At 36.1% G+C, this 27,785-nt stretch overlaps 1 protein-coding gene across 1 annotated transcript in view; it reads left to right on the top strand.

Moving 5' to 3' along the window:
* The window catches only part of LOC150104844 (cholecystokinin receptor-like), a 105,308-nt gene extending 81,217 nt beyond the window's left edge, over positions 1 to 24,091 (top strand). The window contains exons 2-4 of the mRNA XM_090395074.1: positions 6,362 to 6,562; positions 9,885 to 10,055; positions 24,054 to 24,091. Coding sequence (XP_090251200.1) covers positions 6,362 to 6,562; positions 9,885 to 10,055; positions 24,054 to 24,091 — 410 coding nt within the window. The remainder of the gene's footprint in view (positions 1 to 6,361; positions 6,563 to 9,884; positions 10,056 to 24,053) is intronic.
* The last annotated feature ends 3,694 nt before the right edge of the window (positions 24,092 to 27,785 follow it).

Here is a 27,785-nt window from a genome sequence, read left to right on the forward strand (position 1 = left end):
TGCAGTTTCTCTATACACTTTGCATATTATTTGATTATTTACGTAAACTGAATGACAATTACTTATGTTCTAATAACCGCTAGATGGAGTTGTTGTTAGATCAATTGTTGAGGTGAATTCAGTCGACCAATTTCCATGCCTTCAATGAAATATTGTTTTGAATCCAGCATATTCGTGAAAAGGCATCTTGGCGAAATAAAAATAGCTCAAATGAAATATGAAAATACTAGTTAAATGTACTTGGAAAATTATTTATATAATTTTCTAAACATATCATAATAGCTCCAAGTAATAAACTTAATATATTTAATGAACATAATAAATGTTCTTCAGCTTATTTTAGTTCTCCATCTATTTATTTATGCATACTTTCGTGTTTGTTTGTTTGTATTATTTATTTTATTTAGTGATCGGAATATTTTCAAAACTTTAATTTAAGTTTAATATAAAATCGTATACTGTCTAATAATAATTATAATATTTATAAAAAGAAAGGCGAAAACATGATATTTTAAAAACCACCATAACTTTATGTAATATAAAATATATACATAAATAAATATGTATCGATATAAGATTTCGATGTGGGTGAACAATCGACCGTGAGATGCGGTGATCGATTCATTCAATCCAATACCCTTGGAGGGTAATGGATGGCAATGCTGTAGCCAATGAAGTTCTAACTGAGGCTCGGCTATTGCTATTACCCTCCTGCCATGATCAGAGCTTTAATTGCTCAATAACACCTTATCCCTATACTGTCCTCTACAGATAACGGGGAATATGAAAAGCATTCTTGCTTCGCCCCTTTAAGCCAGTCCTTATAAGGATATAAGATTTCGAGTACGGGATGGAATCAATCGACCGTGAGATGCGGTGATTGATTCATTCAATCCAATACCCTTGGAGGGTAATGGATGGCAATGCTGTAGCCAATGAAGTTCTAACTGAGGCTCGGCTATTGATGTTACCCTCCTGCCATGATCAGAGCTTTAATAGCTTAATAACACCTTATCCCTACACTGTCCTCTACAGATAACGGGGAAGATGAAAAGCATTATTGCTTCGCCCCTTTAAGCCAGTCCTTATAAGGACAATAAGGATATAAGATTTCACCCCGTGTGGTGGCCGGGATAAGAATAGCCCCACTATAGTCGATGCATGTCGTACGAGTCGACTAAAAAATGGATACCCAGGGAGGGTAATGGATAGCAATGCTGTAACCAATGAAGTTTTAACCCAGGCTCGGCTATTACTGTTATCCTCCTGCCATGATCAGAGCTTATAGATCCATATTACCCCATCCACACATTTTCTTCTAAAGATACCGGGGAACATGAAAAGCATTCTTGTCTTCCGCCTCTAAAAATGAATATTTCGACTGCCGGTCTACACTTGGTGGAAGGAAGGAACAGTGCAGATCCTGAATCACGCAGCCCCCATTAAATCACGGGTTGATTTAATTTGAATCATTGCTGTATCTCTCGGTCTTGCTGGCGGCTCGTTTGTGAATGCGGTATCTTTCTTTGCTGGTGCATCATCGATTTGATCTACGAGATTTCACATTTGGGTTCTATGACCCGCTTATTAAACTTTAAGTTTTGATAATTGACTCTGATAGACATACACATGGAAAAACTAATAGACGAAACAAAATTTTAAGACATTTATCTGGAATTTATCCACTTAGGGGAACTGCTTAATAATAACTGGCCAGGAAAAGTAAAACTCTATGACACGTTTCCCCACAAGTGTCACAGACGACAGTCTGGAAAACCGTCAAAATGAAAACGTGACTGCGTTGGACATCGGACAGCGAAGCTCGGGGCAGTCACTAGATCCTGAGGATGCGACAATATCCCAAAACAATGCCCACCATATATTGGATAAAATTGACACACAGGAAGAATTGCAAACCGTTAAAACTAAAAATGTGAAAATTTTCGTTACTAGAGAATCACCCAAAACAGTAGAAATGGAGACTGATATTAATAGAAACTCAAAAGAAAGAATAACCCCTGTCATCCTATGGAATAAAAACAATTGGACCTCAGTTGTTACTTCACTCCGAATTCTAGAAATATCATTTACGAAAGCCACTAATACAGAAGAAGGAATTCACATCCAGTTTGTTAATTGTCTATACCGATTATAGACAATTAACAAAATTTCTGGATAATAGCAACCTTCCCTACCACACATTTGCACTCAATAGTGAAAAGAACCTTAAAATTGTGCTGAGAGAAGTAACAGAATCCATTGTAACAGACGAAGTACAAGCAGATCTCCAAAACAAAGGCTTCAGACTTATAAACGTCAGCCGTATGCGTAGAGCTGATAAAACACCATTCCCTCTTGATATCGGTAGAGATCAGCAAAGATCAGAAACACATCTACGATCTCCAAACTATCTGTGATTTAGTCATAAAGACTAAATCACAAACAAAGAACAACGCAATGTCATCTCTGTCAAACGTTTGGCCACTCTCAACGCTGCAGCAAAGTAGATTACCGATCTGTCAAATGTGGTGACAAACACGCAACAAATGAATGCCAAAAACCCGCACACCACCAGCAAAGTGTGCAAATTGAGAAGCTCACACCACGCAAACTACAGGCACTGCATAGCATTTCCTCAAAACCAAAAGACACAAATCAAAACCATCAAACCTATACAAGAACGCACATCCTCCCATCAAACCGCAGTCTCCACAACGTGCAGAAGGACGTACGCTGAAGTAACAAGACCAACCTACCTAAAAGACCCAAAGCCAAAACCAAACCAGTCACAGCAAACCAACAAACCTATCCTACAGAACATAACAAACCACATAGGAGAAATGCTTGCTTAACTCCGACAAACCAACCCAACTCAAGAAGCCAAGGATATCATTTTAAGACTCACACAGTCACTGCTTTTTGAAATCCTTAATGCATAAACTAAGAAAAACCTAAATCATTAGAGATTGTAAGTTGGAACGCAAACGGACTATCCAACAAAATGCAGGAACTACAGGAGTTTGTAGCAGAAACTCAAGCAAGCATCATCCTCATAAATGAACCACACCTTCGTCCAAATGACAAGATCGCAATCTACAGTTATAACACACCGTACAAACAGATCCTATGCAAGAGGAGGAGGCACCGCCATCTTTCTCAAAAGAAACATAAAGCATAATACAATAGCCGAAACCCAAACAGAACACATGGAAACCACAGGAATGGAAATACATATGGAAAACACAAGCAGTATCATAATATACGCAGCCTACAACCCCCCCAATAACTTAGGAATTGTGTTAGTGAATCATCATAACATGAAATTTTTTACCCTTTAGTTCCATTGTCAATGTCTTTTCAATAGCGATTAAGCTTAGGCCGCACAGCCTTTCCTGTGATTGTGTTCCTCTATAACACATATGCATTCTCTTAATAGCTGAAAAAGAATGCTCAACTCTAGAAATACAGCCTCGAATCGACTTGATAAGTTCTACTTATTTATAAATATATTGCAAGAATTTTAATAGGTTTCCTATTAAAATTCTTCGTGTCTAAGGGTAGTGCAGGTCAATGAGGTCCGTTAACTGCAGTGTGATTAAACTTGAATATTTTCTTTAATATTCTGTTGTGTACATTATACAGTTAGGCAAGAATATTTGTACTGTATATTCTCCTCGGGTACAAAGTCCACACTGAATTCTCAAGGCTCCTTACTTTTATTTAGAGCTGATCCTTGAAGAACACCAGTTTTGATGATTGATATTCGTTCAAGCTGCCGTTTCTTTGACGCGGCAGATATTTACATATGGATAGATATTGAACTTCTTCTCAAATGATATAAAACCACGTTGTCAACTCAAAAACTCCAAAATAAAAGACTCTTTAAAAACATCTCATCGAGAAAATAGAAAACTACAAAAAACGTGAGTGTGAATAGGTTTTCCATTCACGCCCAGAAATTTCACACTTATTTTCTACAAAACTGTAGAAAGTGAGAAGAGAAAAATTCTACGCCTCATTTAATGAAACTGCTGAAAAGGACTTCAGCATCCTACTTTATCCAGCTGCCAAGAGCCTTTATCATAACGTTTCATCTGAAAGTGACTTAGCTTGTCTCATACGAGGCTAGAAGGTTTTTTTCTCCCTGAAACTTGGGTTTTTCTTTGCTGAAAAACTAGAGAACCGAATAAAAAAACGCATGCAGTGATTTAAAGCCAGTTGCTTCGGCCTTAATTCAGAACAACTCACCCAGTCCCATTTTCCTTTTCCCCCCTTTACTACTGTGTTTTCTAACTGTGATCCGTCGATCATTGGCAACCTTCAGAAGTTCGAATGGGACTTCCAAACGGTGCTCATCTAAATATAACAATAGATGAGCATGCTTCAAAAAGCTTATTATTATTATTTTTATTTTCCGAGAAAACATTTAAACTTTTTTTAACAAACTTCATCTCTCATCTCCTCAAAACCCAGAAATGCACCCACGTGTATACTCATCAGTATTCTTAGCTTACTCCTCCTGTTATTAACTGCAATTACTTGTCTACGAGGACCTTTGTGGGATAAGGGCATATGACACTTCTTGTCGTTCAGGAATAACAGAAACAGGAGTAAATAAGTGAAACGTGATCGAAAAATCTTCAGGAATGATGGGGGTTTTTCAAGTTTTCCAACATTTGTACTTTGAATTCCTATATTTATTATCTTCTGAGAAATCCTTTACATCAAAGGATTAATTAATTAAAAATTATTATTATTATTATTATTATTATTATTATTATTATTATTATTATTATTATTATTATTATTATTATTATTATTATTATTATTATTATTATTATTACTAACACAGTAGGTTTGTCAGTAGTAGTAGTAGTAGTAGTAGTACATGCATTGTTGTTATTATTATTAGTAGTAATAATAATGATTAATGCTCTTCCCCCTCAGCCTCCTGAACCTAATAAATGGTGGGATAACAATGCTATTTTACTAGGGAATAATTATAGAACAATACGGTTTCTTATTATCTTTCATGTCCGATAACTGATTCATGTCTGTATATAGGTGTGTTTATGGGAATGATTTGCCTGTTTCCCGGAGTAAAAGCCCAGCCATCTCCGTATTAGGCCTGCTCACTTACCTTCAGTTGAAGAGGACTGATAAAAATTATGCGCCCGAACACGGAAACTTTTACAAAAAATTGTCGAACCGTTCCAGTTTTCAGTTCAGCTATATTTGGGGCTACAAAGGAACAACGTGTCGAAATTATGTATTACGATAACTCTCTGACTCAGCGGAATTCGCAGACATTGTCGGTACAAGAAGCTGTCTTCAGGTTCAGTTTTAATTCCTTCACTTTTATTACAACATCTTTAAAGTTTCGAAATGATATTAGCAATTTTGCACTGAATTTTTCATTTCAGTCCGACTAGTGTCATTAGTAGAATGAAATTTGTTCCATACAGAGAAATCGCTATCTGCACAATGAAGCAGTATCTACACTTACATAAAATGTTCTAAAATGGGACAAAATAATTATTACGTTTCAATGACCACTTCCATATGTTGTCTGTATCTTGAGTAACGTTAGGTATCGAATACTTTTAAACAATTGTTGGCAAGAAAAATTACTTTTCGATGAATTCTTTCATAATTCAACGAAATATTTTTGGTGAATTGAATTTTCGAAGAAAATTGCATTATCGACAAATTGTCGTTCGATGATTTGTTCATTCGATGAATTGCCTTTTCGAAGAATTGCCAGTCGTTAAATTGTTTTTCGATCATTTGTTTATTTGGCGAATTGCTTTTTCGATGAATTGTCGTTCAATGAATTTTCGAATACAGAAATAAGTGACTGCGGGATTCTGATCCTCTGGGATTCTGATCCACCGAGAGATCAGAATCCCATACATTTTTCCGCTCCTTCATGACTCAGCTGAAAAGTTCTCAAAGGCAAGCGCGCATCCAAACCCACTAATCAGACAAACCGCCAACTATAATAAATCCGAACACTGCAAACACCAACGACCGAAGACACTCCTGCTCCCAGCTGAACACAGCTAACCCCAAAGTTCCCAAAGGGCGAGCTTTATGCTCACAACCCCAATCTCCTACCCCAAGTTTCCTTACACAGATAAAGGGGAATATGAAACGAATATTTGCTTCACCCATCTAGCCAGTAATGTTGTTTGTTTGTTGTTGTTGTTGTTGTTGTTGTTGTTTGTTTGTTTGTTTGTTTGTTTGTTTGTTTGTTTGTTTGTTGTTGTTGTTGTTGTAAGATTTAAGTCGTAATATAATACTAATAACTGTAATGAGTATCCATGCCTAAATGTTGCACTTTTATATTTCTCTTGTTCAGCTGTGTCTGTATCAGTTAGTGTATGGACCTTGGTTTCGATCTCTCTGGAAAGATTTTTCGCCATATGTCGACCCCTCCATTCAAGGCGATGGCAGACTGTGTCTCATGCCTATCGCGTGATTTTTCTGGTATGGTTTGGATCCACGATAACAATGCTACCTATAGCAATATTAAGTCAGTTGTTGCCAACTAATGAACTAGGTAAGTAGTAAGAAATAAAGTCTAAGCATCCAATTAAGTATATTAATTTAATCTAAATTACATTCGCACAATACGTTTGTTTAACAGGTTACGTAAAGTACTTAAATTGGTAATTTATTTTAAGACCATTCTTCATTTTCATTGAATAATTTGTTTAAAAGGGCTGTTTTCATTGAATATATTTAAAATCATCTATTGTTAATTACATGAAGAGACAAACGCTTCAATTCGGCGACATATAAACTTATTTAAGTTAAGGGATATTACATCCCATATTGTTTCATAGTCGAATAAGAAACTCAAAGAGTTTCATGCCGAATATAGTAAATATATAAAGTTCGGCGAGTCCAAGCGTAAGCAAATACCTGGATAGTGTTACAACTGACCCTTTAGGGAGTGCAACACTGAGGCAACTCATGTTAAGGTGAAGCAAGCTCCGATCACTATTCTTGATATTTCCCCATAATGTGAAACCCAGCTCCTAGGGGCTGTATTACTGTTCTACATTATGAGTGAGAGAATGTCACTACCCAGACCGGTTTTAACCTTTATTGAGGTCTCATCAGTGAGTAGGTAGACCTAGAAATACTAAGTTTGTAGCAAACAGAAGTTACATGTACCCTACTATGAGAATTGCAAAAGATGGTGTCCTAATAAATTATTAATAATATGAAGAGCCAAAGGCTTAAATTCGGCGACATATAAACTTATTTAAGTTAAGGGATATTACATCCCATATTATTCATAGCGCTAATGTTTAGAATCAGCTATTTAACCGTGTGTGTGTGTGTGTGTGTGTGTGTGTGTGTGTGTGTGTGTGTGTGTGTGTGTGTGTGTGTGTGTGTGTGTGTGTGTGTGTGTGTGTGTGTGTGTGTGTGTGTGTGTGTGTGAGCGTGCGTGCGTGCAACCAACACGCTGTGCCTTTAATCCCAATTAGGCTTAGATATTTGCGAGAAGTCTATAAGCGAAACATTCATTTTCATCGTCTGAAATTTTGGATTAAATCAAGCTTCTCACCAGTTTGCTTAGGTTAAACCTCAAGTATATAAAAGGAGTACAAATATTGAAGTATTTTCCTCCAACATATAAAATTGCAGATGTTATTCCGTTTCATAAACCAGAAAAATATCGGCTGTGTTCTCAAAATTACCGATTCATCAGTTTACTATCCAATTTAGGAAAAATTGCCAAAAAAAATCCTATTCAGATTGCAACAAACAACAGATAAGCATCATTCCAATAAACAGTTCAGTTTCTTACGAAACATAATACAGTTCAGCAAATGCATAGACTTGTCGAATATATTACTACAGGATATAACTGAAAACATCACACTGGTACTGTATTCCTGGACATTGTAAAGGCATTTGACAAAAAATGGCAACAAGGCCTTCTTTACAAATTTATCACAGAAAATAAATTTAATAGTTTAATGGTTTCATTAAATTTCGCAATACATTTAAGGTCATCAGTGGAATATCATTGGAACAATCTCTACGAAACGTGATATTTTCGCTGTAGTTTCACAAAGCTCATTGCTGACTCCGCTTTTGTTCTCGGTCTTCATGACAGATGTTCCACAAAATCCTATGACGACCATCACAGCTCTATACGCAGAAGATACTACAATATTAACAAGATCTCTTCGTCCTTACCTGATACCCAGAAGACACGGTACTGCCATGTTGGAAAACTGGTTCTGTAATTGAAGACTTCAAAAAGAGGCCCACAAAAAAACACAGCCATACACTTCAACAGAAGGCTAGCATCCCCAAAGTAGATATTCAACACTTTGATATTTAAATTCTACGGAAAACATAAATTAAATATCGTGGGATACATTTAGATAAAGAACTACAATTCAATAGTCACACCAAACTCAACTGTACGAAATTATCCAATCAATCTCTCAACTTCACCGCATGATTAACTGTCGTAGAAAATTAAATAGGGCAATCTTAAAGCTAACAAACTACTCTTACGAATGTGTCTTTCTACATAAATAAAGGGGAATATGAAAAGCAGTTCGCTTCACCTATCAAATTAGTAGTGTTGTTGTTATTGTTGTCGGTGTTGATGCCATTCATCTGAAAGTAATGTAATATGAAGAAGGTTACATAGAGGTTAATTCATTTAAATGTACGCAATTTTATGTTACAGTAGTTTTCTAATGGGAGATTAACGCAATGTACAACCATTTATTTTCATTTACCTTCTATTTTGATCGATCCGTCCAAACTGATAACCTTGACATTAATACCGCAACAACCTTTGTTTCTACATTGAACGTTCAGTAGAACAGAAATGGAATTAAAAATAGACCCCCATGGAATGAAAGAAGAAACAGAGGGTTGATTTGGTAGTAATGGCAGTCAAAGCAAATAATGTCATAATGCCCTGCATATTGCCTATGTTAACTGTGTGTGTTCTTGGGGTTTGGTTGCTTCATGGAATTAAAATTGAAATTTCCTGACGACGGATAACTCACCTTCGGCTGAAAAACCTTTATTGAGGTCTTTGACATCATAGAGGTGATTTGAACCCAAATCGTTTTAACCAAACGGTTCCGGGCTAGAGGATCGCTCGAGGGAATGGATTAACTAAAAAAATTGTGTTTTTTTTACCTTTGTAAAAAAGAAAAAAAAAACTTCAAATCAAAAATAATTATTAAATGCCTAATAGCCGTAACACGATGAAACATTTCTTCGAATGGAAAACTCAATATTTTCCTTAATGTGTTTTAAGCTACGTTTAACGCTGTTAAGTATCAACAAGAGATGGCTTTTGTGTTAATTGTATCTTAATTCACAATTTCTATCTTTATTTTCTGCAAAATTAGACAAATCGGAATATACATTATTTCTTGGGCTTACTTCTCTGGGATTAATTCTTTTACAAGAACTCAAATCATTCTGGCTGCTCAATATAGACGGTTGTGTTTGTAATAGAAGCATGTGAGAGAATAAGCCAATGGTACTCTAAACATAAGCCTCTAAGAAACGAATGGCTTAAAAGTATTAAAAAAATAAAAAGCATAATTGCTTATCAATTAATACAACCAGAAGTGTACCACTGGGAAATAACTCATTATAAATAAAAATGCAAAATTAAAAGGAATTCTATGGTCTTACAGAATACGGTGTAAAATACAATTAATTTTATAAATTCAAATCATTCAAGATCTCTTTGATATTTCCGATAAGAAAACATCTTTAAAATACTGGCAACGTTAATATTAAAAAGACTGATTCATATGTTTATCTGAAAATTATATTTTACCTTAGTGTTTTTGTGTTACTAAATGGTTTTGCGTGATTTATAGGAAAGCATAAGTGCAGAGAAGTGTGGTCAAGCAAATACTTAGAGAAAGCATTTAACATCTACTTGGACGTAGTCTTGCTTTGCGTTCCATTGCTGATTATGACCTTCGTATATTCACTCATTGCTCGCACATTGTGCGCTGGAGCCAGACTGGAGTATCCCGTGAAAACAGGTAAAAAAAATAAAATCTCCGTTCTTTACGCTAATTTAAAATTCCGTCTACAACTTACGATAACTACTGAAATATCCCGGTTTCTTGCAGTGAAAGGAAGCCACAAGTACAGTCGAGGAAAGAAGAAGACAGACGAGGCCACAACATCAAAAAATGGCATTCTGTGTCACTCCAAAAACTCTTGTCAGCAACGTCACAAGTTTACCAGTGAAATTGTCGTCCGGAGTGCCGACGACAGGCAATCAAAGATGCGAGTGATTCGGATGTTGTTCATAGTGGTCTTGGAATTCTTTATCTGCTGGACCCCACTCTATATCGTCAATACTTGGATGCTCTTTGACCCCAAAGCGGTGTATATGACCCTAGGTTATTCCAGTATCTCAGCGATTCACCTTCTCGCCTTTATTTCGTGTTGCTGTAATCCTGTTACGTATTGCTTCATGCACAGGAAATTTCGTCAGAGCTTCTTGGCCGTTGTGGGTTGCAAATTGAGCCATAGATGGCGTTACGGGTATGGAAGTGAACGGGTTGGAACAATGGTGAGCATGTTCAGCACAAGAGGCAATTCGCTACAGAGTGGTGAGTATTCTGATACCGTAAATACTTAAATGTGTATCTATTTCATATCAGCATATGGATCGTCCATAAGTCTAGCAAAAATTAAAACCCTCATATAACAAACTGAATAACCTTCCTATAAATCACAATTTTTGCAAGCTTATATTTGTAATTAAATGCAGATGTAATGATATTCTTCCTAAATATTGAGCATAACACTGAATCATCATCTAGAATCCACTGGCGTAGAAAACAACTCTACTTTGGTAACATATGTCACGTATTTGCACTACTGGAAACCAGTTATCGGAGATTGAGAAATACATATATGCACGCCATTCTAATCTGAATCTCTACCTGCTAATCTTGAGGACACTCTAGACAGATCAGTGGCAGTAAAGTAGTCTCTCTAACAGCATGAAAATAAAAGCTGACCTGAGGCGGAAGTTCGGCAATCTAACTGAGAAAGAGAGCCTTAATGCGCATCTACTTCAAAATAAGTTGATTGTTAGCCTTTCCTCCCTTGGGAAGGATGTTTTATCTAATTCGTTAAAACATCCTTCCCACGACTTAACAACTTCCGGAGAGTTTGGAAGGGAAGACAAGAGTTTTGGTAAACTGTGTCCACCATTTTGCTTGTACGTATCATAGCAATGGATGCCGATCCGATATGGCCTCACCCAAAACGATATCGATACTTTAATTTGGTGAAACATCCCTAGAACTGGCCAAGGAATTGCGATCAGCTGACTTCCAAATACCCTGATACCAAGAATTTATAGCACTCTAAGGTGCAATAGGTAATATACTTTTATGCCACATTGTGAATGTTCTCCTCTGATTCAAATATCTGTCAAGATATACTGGTAACAAAACTGATACCTTACAGTTTTGCTGAATATCTTCCTATTTACCTACATGAAACTAAAGATTTTGCTGCGATGTGTTGACTACATTTTTATCGTTTGGCAGACTCGTTGAGCAGTCTACATCGGCTTACAGGCTTACTCTTCCTAAAGGTCCCTGAAATGACCCATTAAACAATCTTGCATTGAAAGCCTTGCGAACTTATGGATGATCCTAGATAAATGAAATTAGAATTTAAGTTATATATATATATATATATATATATATATATATATATATATATATATATATATATATATATATATATATTTATTTATTTATTTATTTATTTATTTATTTATTTATTTATTTATTTATTTTTATGTGGCCCCATTTAAAGGTTTCATGTAAAACTATTCTACATTCGTGCCATGATAGACTTAGGGTGTTTTTTTTCCTTTTCATTTTTTTTTTCATATTTCTTATATATATATTTATTTATTTTATATATATATACCTAATAATATATAAAATATAATATATATTATTATTATTATTATTATTATTATTATTATTATTATTATTATTATTATTATTATTATTATTATTATTATTATTATTATTATATCCTATTATATTATGATTATAGTAGTATAATATATTATTTTAGATCACATGATAATAATTATTATAATCTGATCATATAATTACATGATTTCAGTTAACTGATAATACTCTCCTCAATAACATTAGATCAGAAGAATAAACTAAATCTTTAAAAGAGATATGAAAAACGAAAGAAAAACATCACGAGTGGACAAAGATTATTAATGAAGAACAAACGGCTTTCGAAAAGGAAGATCCTAGACATATCCTATTTTCGTTATCAAAAGTTAATTTGAGAAAAGAAGAGAATTCAACTTAAAAATACAACATATTCATAGATTATTTTAAAAAAAAACTTAACAAAAATGAACAATAAATCTCCTTGCTATACCACAAAAACATAAATCTCTTTACACCACTCAAAAGTCTATATAATCAAACTATAATAAATGGCTACAAAATAATAGAAATGAATCGGAATCCTTCCTGGTAAAAGGCGTGAAGATATAAAGTCCTTTTTAGGACTTCCAGGGTAACAAATGGCAGTGCTGTAGCCAATGAAGTTTTAACTGAGGCTTGGCTATTGCCGTTATCCAGCCATGACTAGAGCTTTTTAGCTGAATAACACCTCATCCACACAGATTTTCTTCATTCAGATGACGGGATAAAGAGTCAAGGACTCAGTCCATCGCCCAGTTCTTTTAAGAACTTAAGAACTAGAAATGAATCGGGAGAGTAGGTATTTAATCCAATATCCTTGGAGGGTAATGGATAGCAATGCTGTAGCTAATGAAGTTCTAACTGAGGCTCGGCTATTGCTGTTACTCTCCTGATATGAGATATGATATGATATGATCAGAGCTTTAATTGCTTAATAACGCCTTAACCATACACTGTCCTCTACAGATAACGGGGAAGATGAAAAGCATTCTTGCTTCGCCCCTTTAAGCCAGTCCTTATAAGGACTATAGAAATGAATCAATCGACCGTAAGATGCGGTGATTGATTCACTCAATCCAATACCATTGGAGGGTAATGGATGGCAATGCTTGTAGCCAATGAAGTTCTAACTGAGGTTCGGCTATTGCTGTTACCCTCCTGCCATGATCAGAGCTTTAATAGCTCAATAACACCTTATCCCGACACTATCCTCTACAGATAACGTGGAAGATGAAAAGCATTCTTGCTTCGCCCCTTTAAGCCAGTCCTTATAAGGACTAAACATTTTTCTAGAAGAGGGGAAATCAATCGACCGTGAATTTTCTAGAGGAGGGGAAAGGGGAATCAGTCGACCGTGAAATGCGGTGACTGATTCATTCAATCCAATACCCTTGGAGGGTAATGGATGGCAATGCTGTAGCCAATGAAGTTCTAACTGAGGCTCGGCTATTGCTGTTACCCTTCTGCCATGATCAGAGCTTTAATAGCTCAATAACACCTTATCCATATACTGTCCTCTACAGATAACGGGGAAGATGAAAAGCATTCTTGCTTCGCCCGTTTAAGCCAGTCCTTATAAGTATAAGGACTAATATTTCTAGATACTCTGTAGTGAATTCTGATCTCATGAGTTTTGGATTTTTCGTGATGGCGGCTCGCGTGTTAGTGTTTCGTGTATTATTGATTGTGAATTTGATTGATATGTTTTTTAGCGATTTATGCTTATTCATTAGTAATAGTAGTTAATTGCTTGCTACCATAAACACTTTATTTATCCACAGTGGTTTATACAGGTAAGTCAATTGAAATTTCAAGGGCTATACGCTATGCCTACTGCCGCTAGTATCGCCATTGTTTCATATCTTGTAATCATAAGCAATTGTCTATTTGCTATCGTGACAAGGACAAGGCATGTCCTGCCCCACAGAACAGATTTTGGGACCAATCATGCAGGCACCATATGAAGAACTAAATTTCAAAGAACGTCTGGCTATCTTCAAGCATGTAGGCAATCTACTGCACACTAAATTGCCATGTAAAGTTGTAATTCATCAAATAAAAGAGGTTGATTCAGATGACCCTCAACTCTTTGAACTTCTTCCCAGTATCCATCAAGATAGCACCAGCGTAATAGAAACAACTGCTGATGACAATTCCATTGCAGATCACAGCGATCATCAGGAGGTTCTCGCTCGCAAAAAACGCAAAACTGCAGCCTCTGAACCACCCAAAGCGGGTCGAATGGAAGAAGACGGTCCCGACCAGGACTCTCCTACCTCCTCAAGGGAAAAGATACCTCCGATTATTCTGCAAGAAAAGAAAAAATGGATGTCCCTAAGGACTATGATATCCAATTTAAAGATTTCATACAGTCAAGCAAAGAATGTCACAGAAGGTATTAAATTACAGCCCAGCTCAGTGATGGATTATCGAAGGTTGACTGGTGAATTGGATGCCAAAGGTATACAGTATCACACCTTTTCACTAGGATCAGAAAGAAACCTCAAGGTAGTAATCAGAGGTGTCTCGGAATACGTATCCATAGAAGAAGTGGTTGTGGATCTACACCACCAAGACTTACCACCCGTTAAGGTCAGTAGAATAACCAAAAAAGACAAGACTCCAATGCCACTGGTTCTAATTGAGATCAGTCAAGCTTATAAGCACATATATGATCTGACATCCATCTGTGGACTGACAATTACTATAGAACTACTAAGAAAAAGAGCTTCAACAGGGCAGTGCCACAGATGTCAAAGATTTGGCCAAACCCAGAAGATATGCAGGGCTGAATTTAGATGTCTAAAATGTGGGGTCGACCACCTAACAAATACATGCACTAAACCAAACTCTACCCCTGCTAAATGTGCCAATTGTGGCTGTCCTCACACTGCCAATTAGGATGCGCTCACAATCCAAGAAATAGAAAATCAGAAGCAGAAACATTTTCTTCCACACTCAGCACACTTATGTCAGAGACTACTTCACAGTTTCCTTAAGTTCAATATAAAAGTTCAGACACCCTTCAGACGAAGTCAGAGGTTGCCAAAAGAGTAACTCCGCAACAGCAATCTAGGACATATGCGGATGTAACTCGGATGTAACAAACAGTCATCCCGTGAACAGACAACACCACACACAAATCTGACAGCTATCATTACCTCTTCTCTCGCAAATATGCTGTTGGATTTTAGCAGATCCAACCCTTCACAAAGTTCTACTAACAGATTTCTAAAGGACACAGAAGCCATTATTTCAGTAACACTAATGAACAGTAACAAATTAAAACCAGAATCTCTAGAGATCATTGCGTGGAACGCGAACGGCCTGACGAGTAAGATTTTAGAACTTCAAAATTTCGTCCAAAGACATCAGCCAGATGTCCTTTTACTAAATGAGACGCACCTAAGACCATCAGACAACCCCAACATTTGTGGATACCAACTGTACAGAGCTGATAGACTATCCCACAGAGGAGGAGGCACGGCAATTTTCATTAAAAATTTCATCTCTCATCACTCCATAAACATCCCTCCTACCACCAACCTCGAGGTCACCGGCATTGAGATTCTCACGAGTTCTGTCGGCAAATTAAAAATCTTCGCAGCATATCATCCTCCACAAAAAACATTACTGTTCTCGGATTTGAACGCCTTATTCGATACCGGAGAACCTATCATTGTGGCAGGTGATTTAAATGCCAAGCATTCAACCTGGAATAGCCGTTCCACCAACAAAAATGGACAGATACTACTAAACTATGCTGGTTTCAACCTTCATGTAAAAGGTCCCGCTGACCCCACCCATCACAACACTTATGATCGGGCTGATGTGTTGGACATAGCCATATTGCAGCAAATCAGACTCCAATACAATTTAATGACGATTAACGATCTGTCATCAGACCATAACCCAATACGATTAAAATTGGGAAACCTTGAAAAATTAATCCCCCACCCTCACTCATTCATTCCTTGGGAAAGGCTCTCCAAGGTACTTCCAAAATATATTGGTCCTGTTCCCATCATTAAATCAAAAGAGGAAATTAAAACAGCTGTTAAAAATCTAACAGAACAGATTAAACCAGCCTGTGCAGCAGTTACTATCCCTGCAACTACCCGCAAATCCAACCACTTGCCAGAAGATATTATGAATCTGATTAGATAATTAGATAAAAAAATAAGGCAAGAAAAAGATACCACAACAACACCAGGCGCCGCAAGACAAACGGATCTTGAACAGGTTCAACTCTGCAGTGAAAGATGCCCTCGCAGCGCATAGAATTCAACTCTGGAAAGAAAAACTGACCTCCATCTCTACTGATAACCACTCCATATGGAATCTCATCCGAAAGATTAAAAACAGAAATAAACCTCTTCCCCCCCCCCTCCAAACAGATTCAGGTCTTATCCACACTGATGCTGATAAAGCTGAAGCAATAGCAAATCATCTTGAAAAACAATGCACACCTGCACACGATCACCTATTTTAACCATATTTTAACCATATATACAAGATCCACCGTAACGTCAGATATTCACTCAATTCTGCTCTCACATATTCCACTCAAATTGTACCCACCACACCTGCTAAAATATATGCTATTATTAAGAAGTTCAAGAACAAAAAGGCTCCTGAACCCGATGGTATCTCTAATATATTAATAAAGCTTCTACCACGTAGAGCTATTGTCTATCTGACAAATATAATTAACTCCATCCTTCACTACAAACATTTCCCTTCCTACTGGAAACTGGCGGACATAATACCGATCAATAAACCTGGAAAAGATCCCAGATTGCCTCAAAATTACAGACCAACCAGCCTCACTCAAATCTCGGTAAATTGCCGAGAAGATAATTCTTACCAGACTCCAACATTCAGTACTCCGAATAAATATCCTACCTGAGGAGCACTTTGACTTCCGACAATCGTATAGCACCACGCAACAAATACACATATTAGTGGAACACATCATCACGGGTTTTAACTGGCGTCAATGCACTGGGGCTGTTTCCCTTGACATAGCCATTGCATTTGACAAGGTTTGGCATTATGGTTTGCTATACAAACTGATATCATCTGGTGCCAATCGGAATCATTCATGTTATAAAGGCATACCTCTACGATAGGTGCATGCAAGTCAGGATGTGTGGGGTGGTCTCGACACAAAAACGCATCTTGGCTGGAGTTCCACAAGGATCCTTACTAGCACCAATCCTATTCTCCTTATACTTGTATAATATACCGCACAACCATTATCTTCAATTAAAGCTCTATACGCTGATTATACAGCGATATTGGCCAGATCTTTAAAGCCTCACATAGCCATCAAGAAACTGCAAGAAAACCTACTGTCTTTTAGAACATCAGTTAGAATCTGTTAGAAGATCAGTGCTTCCTAAAGAATATATTCTCCTTTTCAACACTAAAATTCCGTGGAAAAATGAGATCAAATATTTTGGTGTAATATTGGACAAACAAACTGACTTTCAGCTCCCATATCAAGACTCTTTGTGCAAACACATCAAACACTATACCCCAGCTTTACCCGCTAATTAACAGAAACAGTAAGCTGAGCACCAGAATCAAACTTCTCATATACAAACTGATGGTTCGTCCAATCCTCAAGCCATCGACCTGAAGCTAACCGGCATAGTAGTGCACACTGGCAGACTCAAGATATACGCAGCCTACAACTCACCAAGCAACCCACCTACTGATGCCAGACTTGACGGCATCCTCGGCTCCACAGACTCTACATCATAACAGGAGACTTAAACGCCAAGCACATAGCATGGTTGAGCACCACAATTAACAATAACGGTCGCACACTAAACACGTATACGACATTTAATTCCATTAGTCCATTGCAGTAGTAGGACCCACCGAACCCACCCATAACATCCCTCAATGCAGATCAGATGTACTAGACATCGCTATCTTCAGAAACATCAGATATCAGTATCAACTAGAGACGATCAACGAGCTATCGTCAGAACACAACCCTATCCTGCTTAAATGCTGCACCCAAAATCAACCCTCCCCTGCACTTCTTCATAATACGAGACATGTTATCTAAAATTCTCCCAAACAACATCGTAACAGTACTCATCACCCAGAAAAATGGAAAACAAGCTAACTGCACTCAACCCTGAGGATCATACAATCTGGAAATTCCTGAGAACCCTCCATACCAAACGCAACTCTCCCAATGCAGTCCAAGCACGGAATGGCGAGCGCGCGCGCACACGCACACACACACACACACACACACACACACACAAACGCATATAGAATATGCCGAGGCTCTCGTCGACAACTTGGAAAAACAATGCAGTCTGTTATACGAAAACATAAACATCAACCTCATTGAAAAGGTTCTTCAACAGGTTGGATGCACCTTAAGGCCATCCAAGAACAACACAAAACGAATCAACCCCACTGCTCTTGTAGAAATCAACATCATAAAGAATCTTAATAGCAAAGTAGCACCAGGTTCAGAGCATCACCTACAAATTCATAAAGCTACTCTCACGATAGACTATAGTGCACCTCGTCAACATAACAAACACAATCTTTAAAATACAGTATTTTTTCCATGGAAAACCGCTGACATCATACCTATAACGAAGCCATGTAATGATCCCCAGCTTCCCCAACTTTACCGTCATCAGCCTACAATCCAACCTACGAAAAGTCATCCTCGGAAGATTACAAGAAACAATAGATAAACTAGGAATCATACAAAATGAACAATTTGACTTCCGAAGAGAGCACAGCACAGCACATTTCAGCAAATCCTCCGATTAGTAGAATATATCACAACAGGATACAACTGGAAACAGTACACAGGCGCGGTACTCCTAGACTTTGCTAAGGCCTTTGACAAAATCTGGCACCAAGGCCTTCTCTATAAACTCATAAAAGCAAACATGCCACCCAATCAACTGAGGTTAGTAAAAGGTCAGTAAAAGAAACATGCAGGTAAAAATCAGATGAACAGTCCCAACCAGGGCTCTCTGCTGCCCTCCTACTATTCGCAATCTGCATTGCAGACATCCCACAAAACCCGAGGGCTGCCATCACAGCCCTATACACAGACGACCTATACGTAGACGACACGCCACTACTAGAAGATCTTTCTTCCCCCACCTGGCAATCCGACGACTCCTAAACAGTATCACTACAGTGGAGAAATGGTTCTCGGAGTGGAGGATCCAAGTAAATCTCCCCAAAAGCTCAACCATACTATTCTCCAGAAGAAAAGTCCCCAACAAAGATGACATCCAGCTCTTTGGAGAAAGATTCCATGGCAGACAGAAACCAAATATCTCGGAGAAAAACTTCGCTTTAACAGTCACTTCAAACTCATAGGTGCTAAGTCACCCAAATCCGTAGCTCTACCTAAACTACAGATTTAGAAATTACAGGCATTGAAGTCTATATCAACTCAGCAGGAAAGCTCAGAATTTTTGCTGCCTACAACTCTCCAACAAGAAACTGTCGGCTGATTTAGACGCCATTCTTGGCATCTGGTAGTCTATTATCATAGCTGGGGATCTGAACTCAAAACACTCAACTTGGAATAGCAAAACAACCAATAAAAACGGTCGCATTCTATATAATTATATAATTATAATTATATAATGATATAATTGTTCTCAGACCCTCAAAAAAGTGTAGCCATACTCTTCACTAGACGATTAGCATCTTCCAAAGGGGACATCTTTCTATTTGATACCAACGTTCCATGGCAAATAGAAGCCAAATACCTCGGAATACTACTAGACAAAAGATTGTGCTCCAACAACCATATTAAGAGCATCTATGTGAAAGTATCCAAAACTATCGCTCAACTCCATCCCTTGATTAATCGACACAGTAAATTAAACACAAAGAACAAACTATTATTCTATCAGATGAAGATCTGTCCTATAATTATCTATGCCTCTCCTGCTTGTACCCATAACGCCAATTTCAACATACTTAAATTGCAACGAGTGCAAAACAAATGCTTGCGAATGATACTAAATGCTCCGTGGTTCGTCAGAAATGATGAGATTCGCCGGGACACTAATATCCCATATATCTCCTCATTCCTTTGCTCTCTAGCAGTAATTTTTTTTTCAAAAGCGACTACGCATGCAAGTCAGCTGGTACAACAAGTGTTAAACTACAGTGAAAAGGACTTCTACAAACACAGAAGACTTTAAAGCCATTCTGCTACCCAATAATTCACTAAACCCCTCTGGCCTCACAGGACGAGCTAAATGCGCGTAATTTTTTCTTACTAATGTTTTTTCTCTGTATCAGACAACGGGGAGTATAAAACGTGTTAAGCGGTATGCGTGAAATTTTAATGGCTAAGTGGGTATTCAGTGGTCTTGACATGCTATCTGCTATGTTGTCTTGACATGCTGTCCATGTAAATATTGAATTTGAGTATAGTTTTTAGGGAGCCTTGACGGGCGATGCCTGTCAAGATTTTCCTTTGTGATGATCTGATGCCCTTGATATTAACTCGTAGTTTTCTATTGCTGAGATAAGATTTAATGAGCTTAATCATGTTGATTGAGAAGTTTCTTTTCGTGAAAGTGTGGAGAAGGCGTTGTGCCATATTTTGTCAACAGATTTTGTAATGTGGAAAGTTTTTTTTTACCTTGGATATAATATACGTTAGAGATACCAAGCAATTTTATAAACTTGGTTTTAACCCTTTTTCTCAAGTAAGCAAACAGACAGGTAAGTCTGTTTTTGACTTACCTGTCTGTTTGCTTACTTGGTAAAAAGGATTAAAGACAAGTTTATAAAATTGCTTGGTATCTTTAACGTAGATTTTGTAATGTCCACGAAAACAGCACCCGTGTCCTGTCTCCAATTGTATTCAGTGGTAATACAAAGTTCTCAACCGTTCTTTGAACAACCGTGCAGTGTCAGTGATTGATTAAAAACATAGAACAATACGAGAAGGAGATAAGTAAAGAATCAATGCAGAAGAAATGAAATATATGAGAACAGCAGGTAATACAAGACTAGATGAAAAACAAAATGAAAATATACTGAAAGAGGCTAAACCAAAGACCAACAATAGAAAACATACAGAAAAATACAGAACTAAATGGAAAGGACATCTATAATGACACATGAAAGAATATCCAGGAAGATAATGAATTACAAACCAAAAGGACGAAGAAACAGAGACAGGCCGATGAAATGCTGAACCGAGACTGATATAGGCTATCTGGCGTAGATTCGTAAAAGGAAGAAGAATACGAGGATTATAATTACTGCAATGTTTGAAGCCGATTAACTTTCCTGTAAACATTATAATGTATTTATGATGAATGAAATATTATTATAATGTTTCGTAATGCATGAACCTATGAAGTTTCATAGTTTCATGCATTATGAATCTGAACACGCATCAGGGATGACATTTATTTCATTTTTTTTCTTCATTCGCGTTACGATGCTTGATGTTGTTAACAGACTTCTACAAGCACCAATGGCATTGAACTCTTATCTATACTGTACAGTACCGAACAAATTAATCAGAACACTCACATTTTAAAAAAAAATTCATTTCACAAGAAAATAAGTACAAATAAAATTACTAATAAGTTCGTTAATTCGCTTAGGCATGGACTCTACCAATGTAAACACATTTATCTTATTTCTACATCTTCAAACCATACTTTTATAATGGATTGTATTAAGTTAACCTTTTGTATCACAATTTAATTTTCCAGGTCTCTTTTTCACTATGGCCCTCAAATTTTCTATTGGGTTAATGTCAAGAGAGTTACCTGGCCAATTAAGCAATTTGATGTTGTGATTGTTGAGGAACTCTTTCATTTTTTTTTTTTGAAGTGTGTTATGAAGAGAGATCCTGGTTAAAGATGAGTTCTTTGTCTTTCTGGATCAGTGGGACAACTCTTTTCTCCAACATGTTTATGTAAAAGTCAGTTTTCATCATACCGTCAACAGGCTCAAGTGATCCTGGACTGTCATGTGTAAAACATGTCATATGCAAAAGTATGAGAGCAATTATCTGGGATTTAGCATCTTGCTGAAGTTGTTCGGGAGAAGTCTTCTCAGCCGCTGATTTGCGAACATAGGATACTCGCTCTCCTTGGACAAAGAAATCGTTCCCATCTGAGAATGTGACCTTCTTCCACTACTCAACAGCCCAATCTTTGTACACTTTTGTCCACTGGAGCCTCTTTTTCTTCATAGCCTTCGTCAACAGTTGTTTCTGTTTAAGTCTATAGCAGACAATCTTGGTTTCATGCTGCTTTTACTAACTAGTAAACGATCTTGAGTAAGTGTAGTTTCCCTTTTTCGCCCACATTTTCCTCTTCTCTCAGAAGTAAAGGTACCTGTCTCCCTAACCCTGTTTAAAGTTACATTAACATTACCCAAACCAACACAACACTCATTGACAATTTGTCTTTGAGTCATGGAAGAGTGCCTAGAAAGAGCACATATCTTTGAATGGTTTCTTGGAGATGTATCCATTTTATAGCTACGCAAAAATGAATAAACTACTAAGAATGCCAATTTGTTTATACTATTAAAAACACACGACACTATTAATAGACATTGTAGAGACAGTTAAAACATTCAGCACTCAACCAAAATAGTGAACTGAAACAAAAACCTAAACAAAACCAAAATCTTGACGCAAATTGGGCTTTTTCAGATTAATGTGTTCACTGCTGTACATTTGGCTGGCTTTGATGGGATGAAAACTGCGGTTTTGAAGGTCTATTATGACCTCAGCGTTTTTAGTAAGTCTACATCATCACGTCAAAGCACTACTTTTAGATTTTCTCGCTTTGGAGGGCAAAAGTATGAGAGCAAACGCTTGCAACCCAAGAATTTAGTGAGACAACGGTAATCAGCGACCATCTCCGGGTGAATTCGAATTCCACCGTCGGTATTTCGTTCTGCTGAAGTTTTTCTTGATGGCGGTCTCTGCTACAATCCATCAGTTCTTGGCAGGTGGGATGACTGAGAACAATAGCGAATTTGATGTCGAAATTCATAGACACTGCAATTTCGTTGGCAGGAAGCTCTTTGTGTCCCTTTTTCCTACTTCCCGGACCCGTCATGGTCTAAGGTCTGTTCTGTAATTATTTCATTAGAGATTTGAAATGCAGCCTGTGGTTGGCTGATTTAGATATCAGGAGGCCTACGGTCTGGAGCGTGTGCCCATCTAGCGAAATGAATTCGAGCAGGTCACTTTGTCTCCATCTGTTCGTCCAGCTTCCCGAACAGGATAAGTGTATTGTCAAATTCAAGATTCTCTCCCTTAAAGTTATCAGCAATGAGCAGAATAACTAAGATTGTCATCATACATGACACTCTCAGGGCAATCAAGAAAACGAAATGATGCTGCCTAAGTCACCATCACAGTTAAGTAAAATGCAATTAATTTGACTTACCACATACTGAGGTTCAATAGAGCCACTTCTCAAAAAAAGTCACTAATCAAATTACAGTAGAATAAAACAAAAACAAGTGAATCTTTAAACCATCCCATCAACATTTTAGATTGGATATCTTTTGCACAATTGTTTTCTCCTCTATTGTCTCTATGAAAAAACATAATGGTTTATTAATAATTACAAAGAATTTCTATATTTTTATTTTAATAAAATTTTAATTTGAAAAAAAGTTATTATACATATATATATATATATACTTTTGGTTTAGTTAATTAATAATATATATATATATTATTAATTAACTAAACTTCTCTCGATTATGATGCACTTAAGTCACAAACATAGTAAATTTTTTTCATAGATTAAAATAAATAAATGATTGCTAAATTATTAACAGAAATAATTATTATAAAACTATAATAAGAAAATGTAAATGTAAGTGATAATATTACCTATTAGCAAAGCCTATATTTTCAAATGATGTAAACAAATATGCTGTTATGTTCAGCTTTAGGTGAATTTGTATTATTTCTGAGCTTAGTGATTCTTTATCTATGAAAACATTTGTTTCATTGTTTTCTTTATTTATTTGCAGAGACTACAATTGATCGCCTGGAGCAGAGCACAGTTTAAAGATCGAGAAAAAAAAGTCTTTTTTTTTTCAATGTTGATGTCCGTAAAAAAAAATTAACAAATTCATCAAACGTAACAAACGAATCAGATCATGTGCCAAGAAATCTACCAATTTTTGACACGTGAAAAGAGGTGGTAAATATATGCGTGTGAAGTGCCATCTACCGTTCGTTACAAAAATTCATAAAAAAATCAATATAAATAGAGGATTGATTTTTTAACGGCTAAAACAATGGTAGATTCATCTATATGATTAATGAAAACGCACATTAAAAGGATTGCAGGAAATATGAACAACGGTCTCTTAAAAGAAGAACTGGTTTTTCTAGAATAAAATGAAATATCGAAAAATTCAATTTGATTGTCAGCACATACAATACAAAAATGACATTTGCTAAATAATGTGTTCATATAATGTAAAACCATGTGTTTGTATCTCATTATCTATGTGCCAATGAAAAGTATTCTTTAAAAAAACTTTCTGTGCATATATATTAAGTTGTTGATATGATAACATGAAACATATAATGTAACAACAATACGCAGTTTTAAAATTTCTGTAATTTATCCATCTCGGGTACACAGAGAGAAGAAAACCTAAAGATTTGATTGATAATCTTACCACTTTTATGTAATTAATATTTTCAGTATATCTTAAGAGAATTGGTCTCTGTAGCTTTATCTGCAATATCCGAAATCCAGAATTACTTAACAAATATTAATTTCGTTTTCGGGATGCTAAGAAAGGCAGCGAATGCATCACGTGTGATGAAGGTGTCGTTTCTTTAATATTTCCACTTGAACGTAAACATCCCCGTGGACATTTCATTAGTGGAAGCCGAAAACGGTTAGATTAACATTTCCCTATCGATGCAGCTTAAGAAGTTCGTTCTAACATTAATTTTCAGCCAAGAGCAGAAAATATTGACTAGTGATAAAAATAGGAAAAAAATCTGTTACTTATCAGATTGGACGATAAACATTATCATAACTAATCTTATTTTGAACTCGTGATGAGGAAGATTAAAATTCGTTTGGAAGAGTTTCGTGTTACAGTAAAAAAATAGTTTAAATGATACATTGACCTGAAGACACAAGTCATTTTTAGATATCAAACAATATAGAAAAATAAATAAATAAATTGTTTTACAAATACTTAAACAAAATGGATCTCTTATCACTAGAAGGATGTCACACCACATTAGTTTAGATTAGATTCGCTTCATTTAATTATGGTTTCTGTTTTGGAAACTAGAAACATGGTAACATCACAATGGCATGCTATCAGCACACACCAAGAACAATATACGCATCAAATCTCCTGTTTCTCCTTCCCCAAGGGTGACTTTTTTGAGTAAAGGCATGAAATATCTTTATTTTAATGTAAATAAGAAAATAAGTGTTCTTATTGCAGTATAGTTTTTATGTTTCGCTTCAGAGGGGTTGGATTCGTTTTGTTTTTCCATCGTTGAAATTTGGGAACCGGAATCTAAATAAAATTTGGGAATTAGAATGTACTCATTAAGATGTGAATATGACTGAGGTTTAGTTTTGATTTTTATTTTATTTTATTTTATTTTATTTTCTAAATTCCCTGACGACAGTGAGTACATAAGTCAAATGTGCAAAAACCGTTGATACACTAGTCGGATTTTAACATGTGTTACCACTGGATAGAACTATTTTGAATATCTATCAGAGACATCATGACGATTCTTGAAAAAATAACGGAAATGTTGACAATCTAAAATTTGACTTCAAATAATTTCAAACTGCATTGTAGACAATTATTCCTCTCAGTTAAAAAAGTAAATGATACTTGCCAAGAAATTTATTAGTTTTAATCCATAACCCATTCCCATTATATATATATATATATATATTGTTGACTGATAGTTGATTTATTTTATTCAGCATCCTATGACATTGTTGTTAATTGGGAACGTATGATTCCCAATTAACATGCATGCTAAGTATAGCCAATGATTCAGTTTACCCGCAAACATCCTTTATTTCTATCATATTACCAACACAACAAACAAATTTCCGATTCTTCTGAAGCAGTTTTCAAAGTCAGAATGAAAGAATATATTTTATCGCTGTTTGTGGTATATTTTTCCTTCATCTTTGTCATATTTTAACTTATCTGTGATCTACACCACCTATTTAGATCCTTATTATCCTTTTTTATTATTCGATTTTTGATTGACTTTTAGCATATTGGGTCATTTTAAATTAGTTTAATAGGAACACGGTTAAAACAGCAAAGAAGATTGGCAAGTTTGTCTGTTTTGAGGAATAATAAATTCTTTCATTTGTGTTTGTCTTGCCTGACATTGTAATGGACATTTTGAAAAGTTAAACAGTTTTTCCGGTCTCGCACTGGAATTCATTCCAATTCTATCAGAATGAATAATAAATGTCAAATGACTACGATTTTAATAAAACAAAATCATATCATGTGTGATCTACATCGCACATCACATCAAATAGCACCAAAACATATCACATGACCAGGTAATATATTAACATTAACAGCACCAGTATATTTATCGAACCAAATATGATTAAAATGTCTTCATCAATATAAAAGGAATAAATACAAAAATATTATTGGTGTACAGGTATCTCTTGCTTAACGTGAGATTTGATGAACGCGGCGAAATTAATTTCGGCAATCCCTTGATATACGCAGTAAGAGTTTTGATTGACGCGCCTTTAACCCTGCGGAGCTGTGAGCTCCGCAGGGTTAAAGATCTGACAGATACACAAAATGTTTAATATAAATATTCTTACACAATTCAGTGTATAGCTTGGAAGTCATGAGTAGCTATGCATTCATATGCTATGAGTGATATTCCGCACTGTTTTTTGTTGTCAGTTTGGTTTAACACATGTTATACAAAGGTTTGTGGTATTTCATGCAGTTTGATGCAGTAAATTGTATCTGATGATACCGCGACCTCCGATGTCAGTATAGTATGGTTTAGTTTTTTATTTATTGATTGATTGATTTATTCTTTGTTCAATAATTTCTAGACTGTAACTGAAAATAAAGAAACCATCGTGTATTACTGAAATAGAGAGCCAAAGGCTTATTTATCGTACATGTCCTCTAGGTCACAGTGCTTCCCAAACTTATGGATGTAAAGGCCACTTTGGAAAAATTAAAATATTTCACGGCCCCCATCGAAAAATAAATTCGTGATACAGAGATATATTATAATATTTTGTTTTTATGTTCAATACAAAAGATACACAGCGAATATCGTAAAAATCAAATGAAATATTACATTTTTAGAATCTTACATACACATTTGACATGGTCTTAAAACATTTGACTTAGTCTTAAAACATTTTAAATTTGTTTTCAATATTTGACGGTCTCCTTAACAAAACTTACAGTCCCGAAGGGGGGCCGCGGCCAACAGTTTGGGAAGCGCTGCTCTAGAAGATGTGCTTTACATTATGGAAAATACTAAGGAAAGTGATCTGGATCTTACTCCACCTTTACTACGAGTTACCCATAAGGTTATTTATGCTTGCATCCGCCGAACCTTTTAGTTTCTATATTCGACACGGAACTCTTGTAGTTTCTATATTCGGCTATGAAATAATGTTAGATTCAATATCCACTTAATTTGTACCATCATGGATTATATTTGCAGTGTTTTTCCTTTATGTTTTATTGCTT

This window comes from Typopeltis vanoorti, chromosome 7 (genome assembly GCF_054136105.1).
Source record: "Typopeltis vanoorti isolate ZY-2024b chromosome 7, IOZ_Tvanoo_1.0, whole genome shotgun sequence".
Classification (NCBI taxonomy): domain Eukaryota; kingdom Metazoa; phylum Arthropoda; class Arachnida; order Uropygi; family Thelyphonidae; genus Typopeltis; species Typopeltis vanoorti.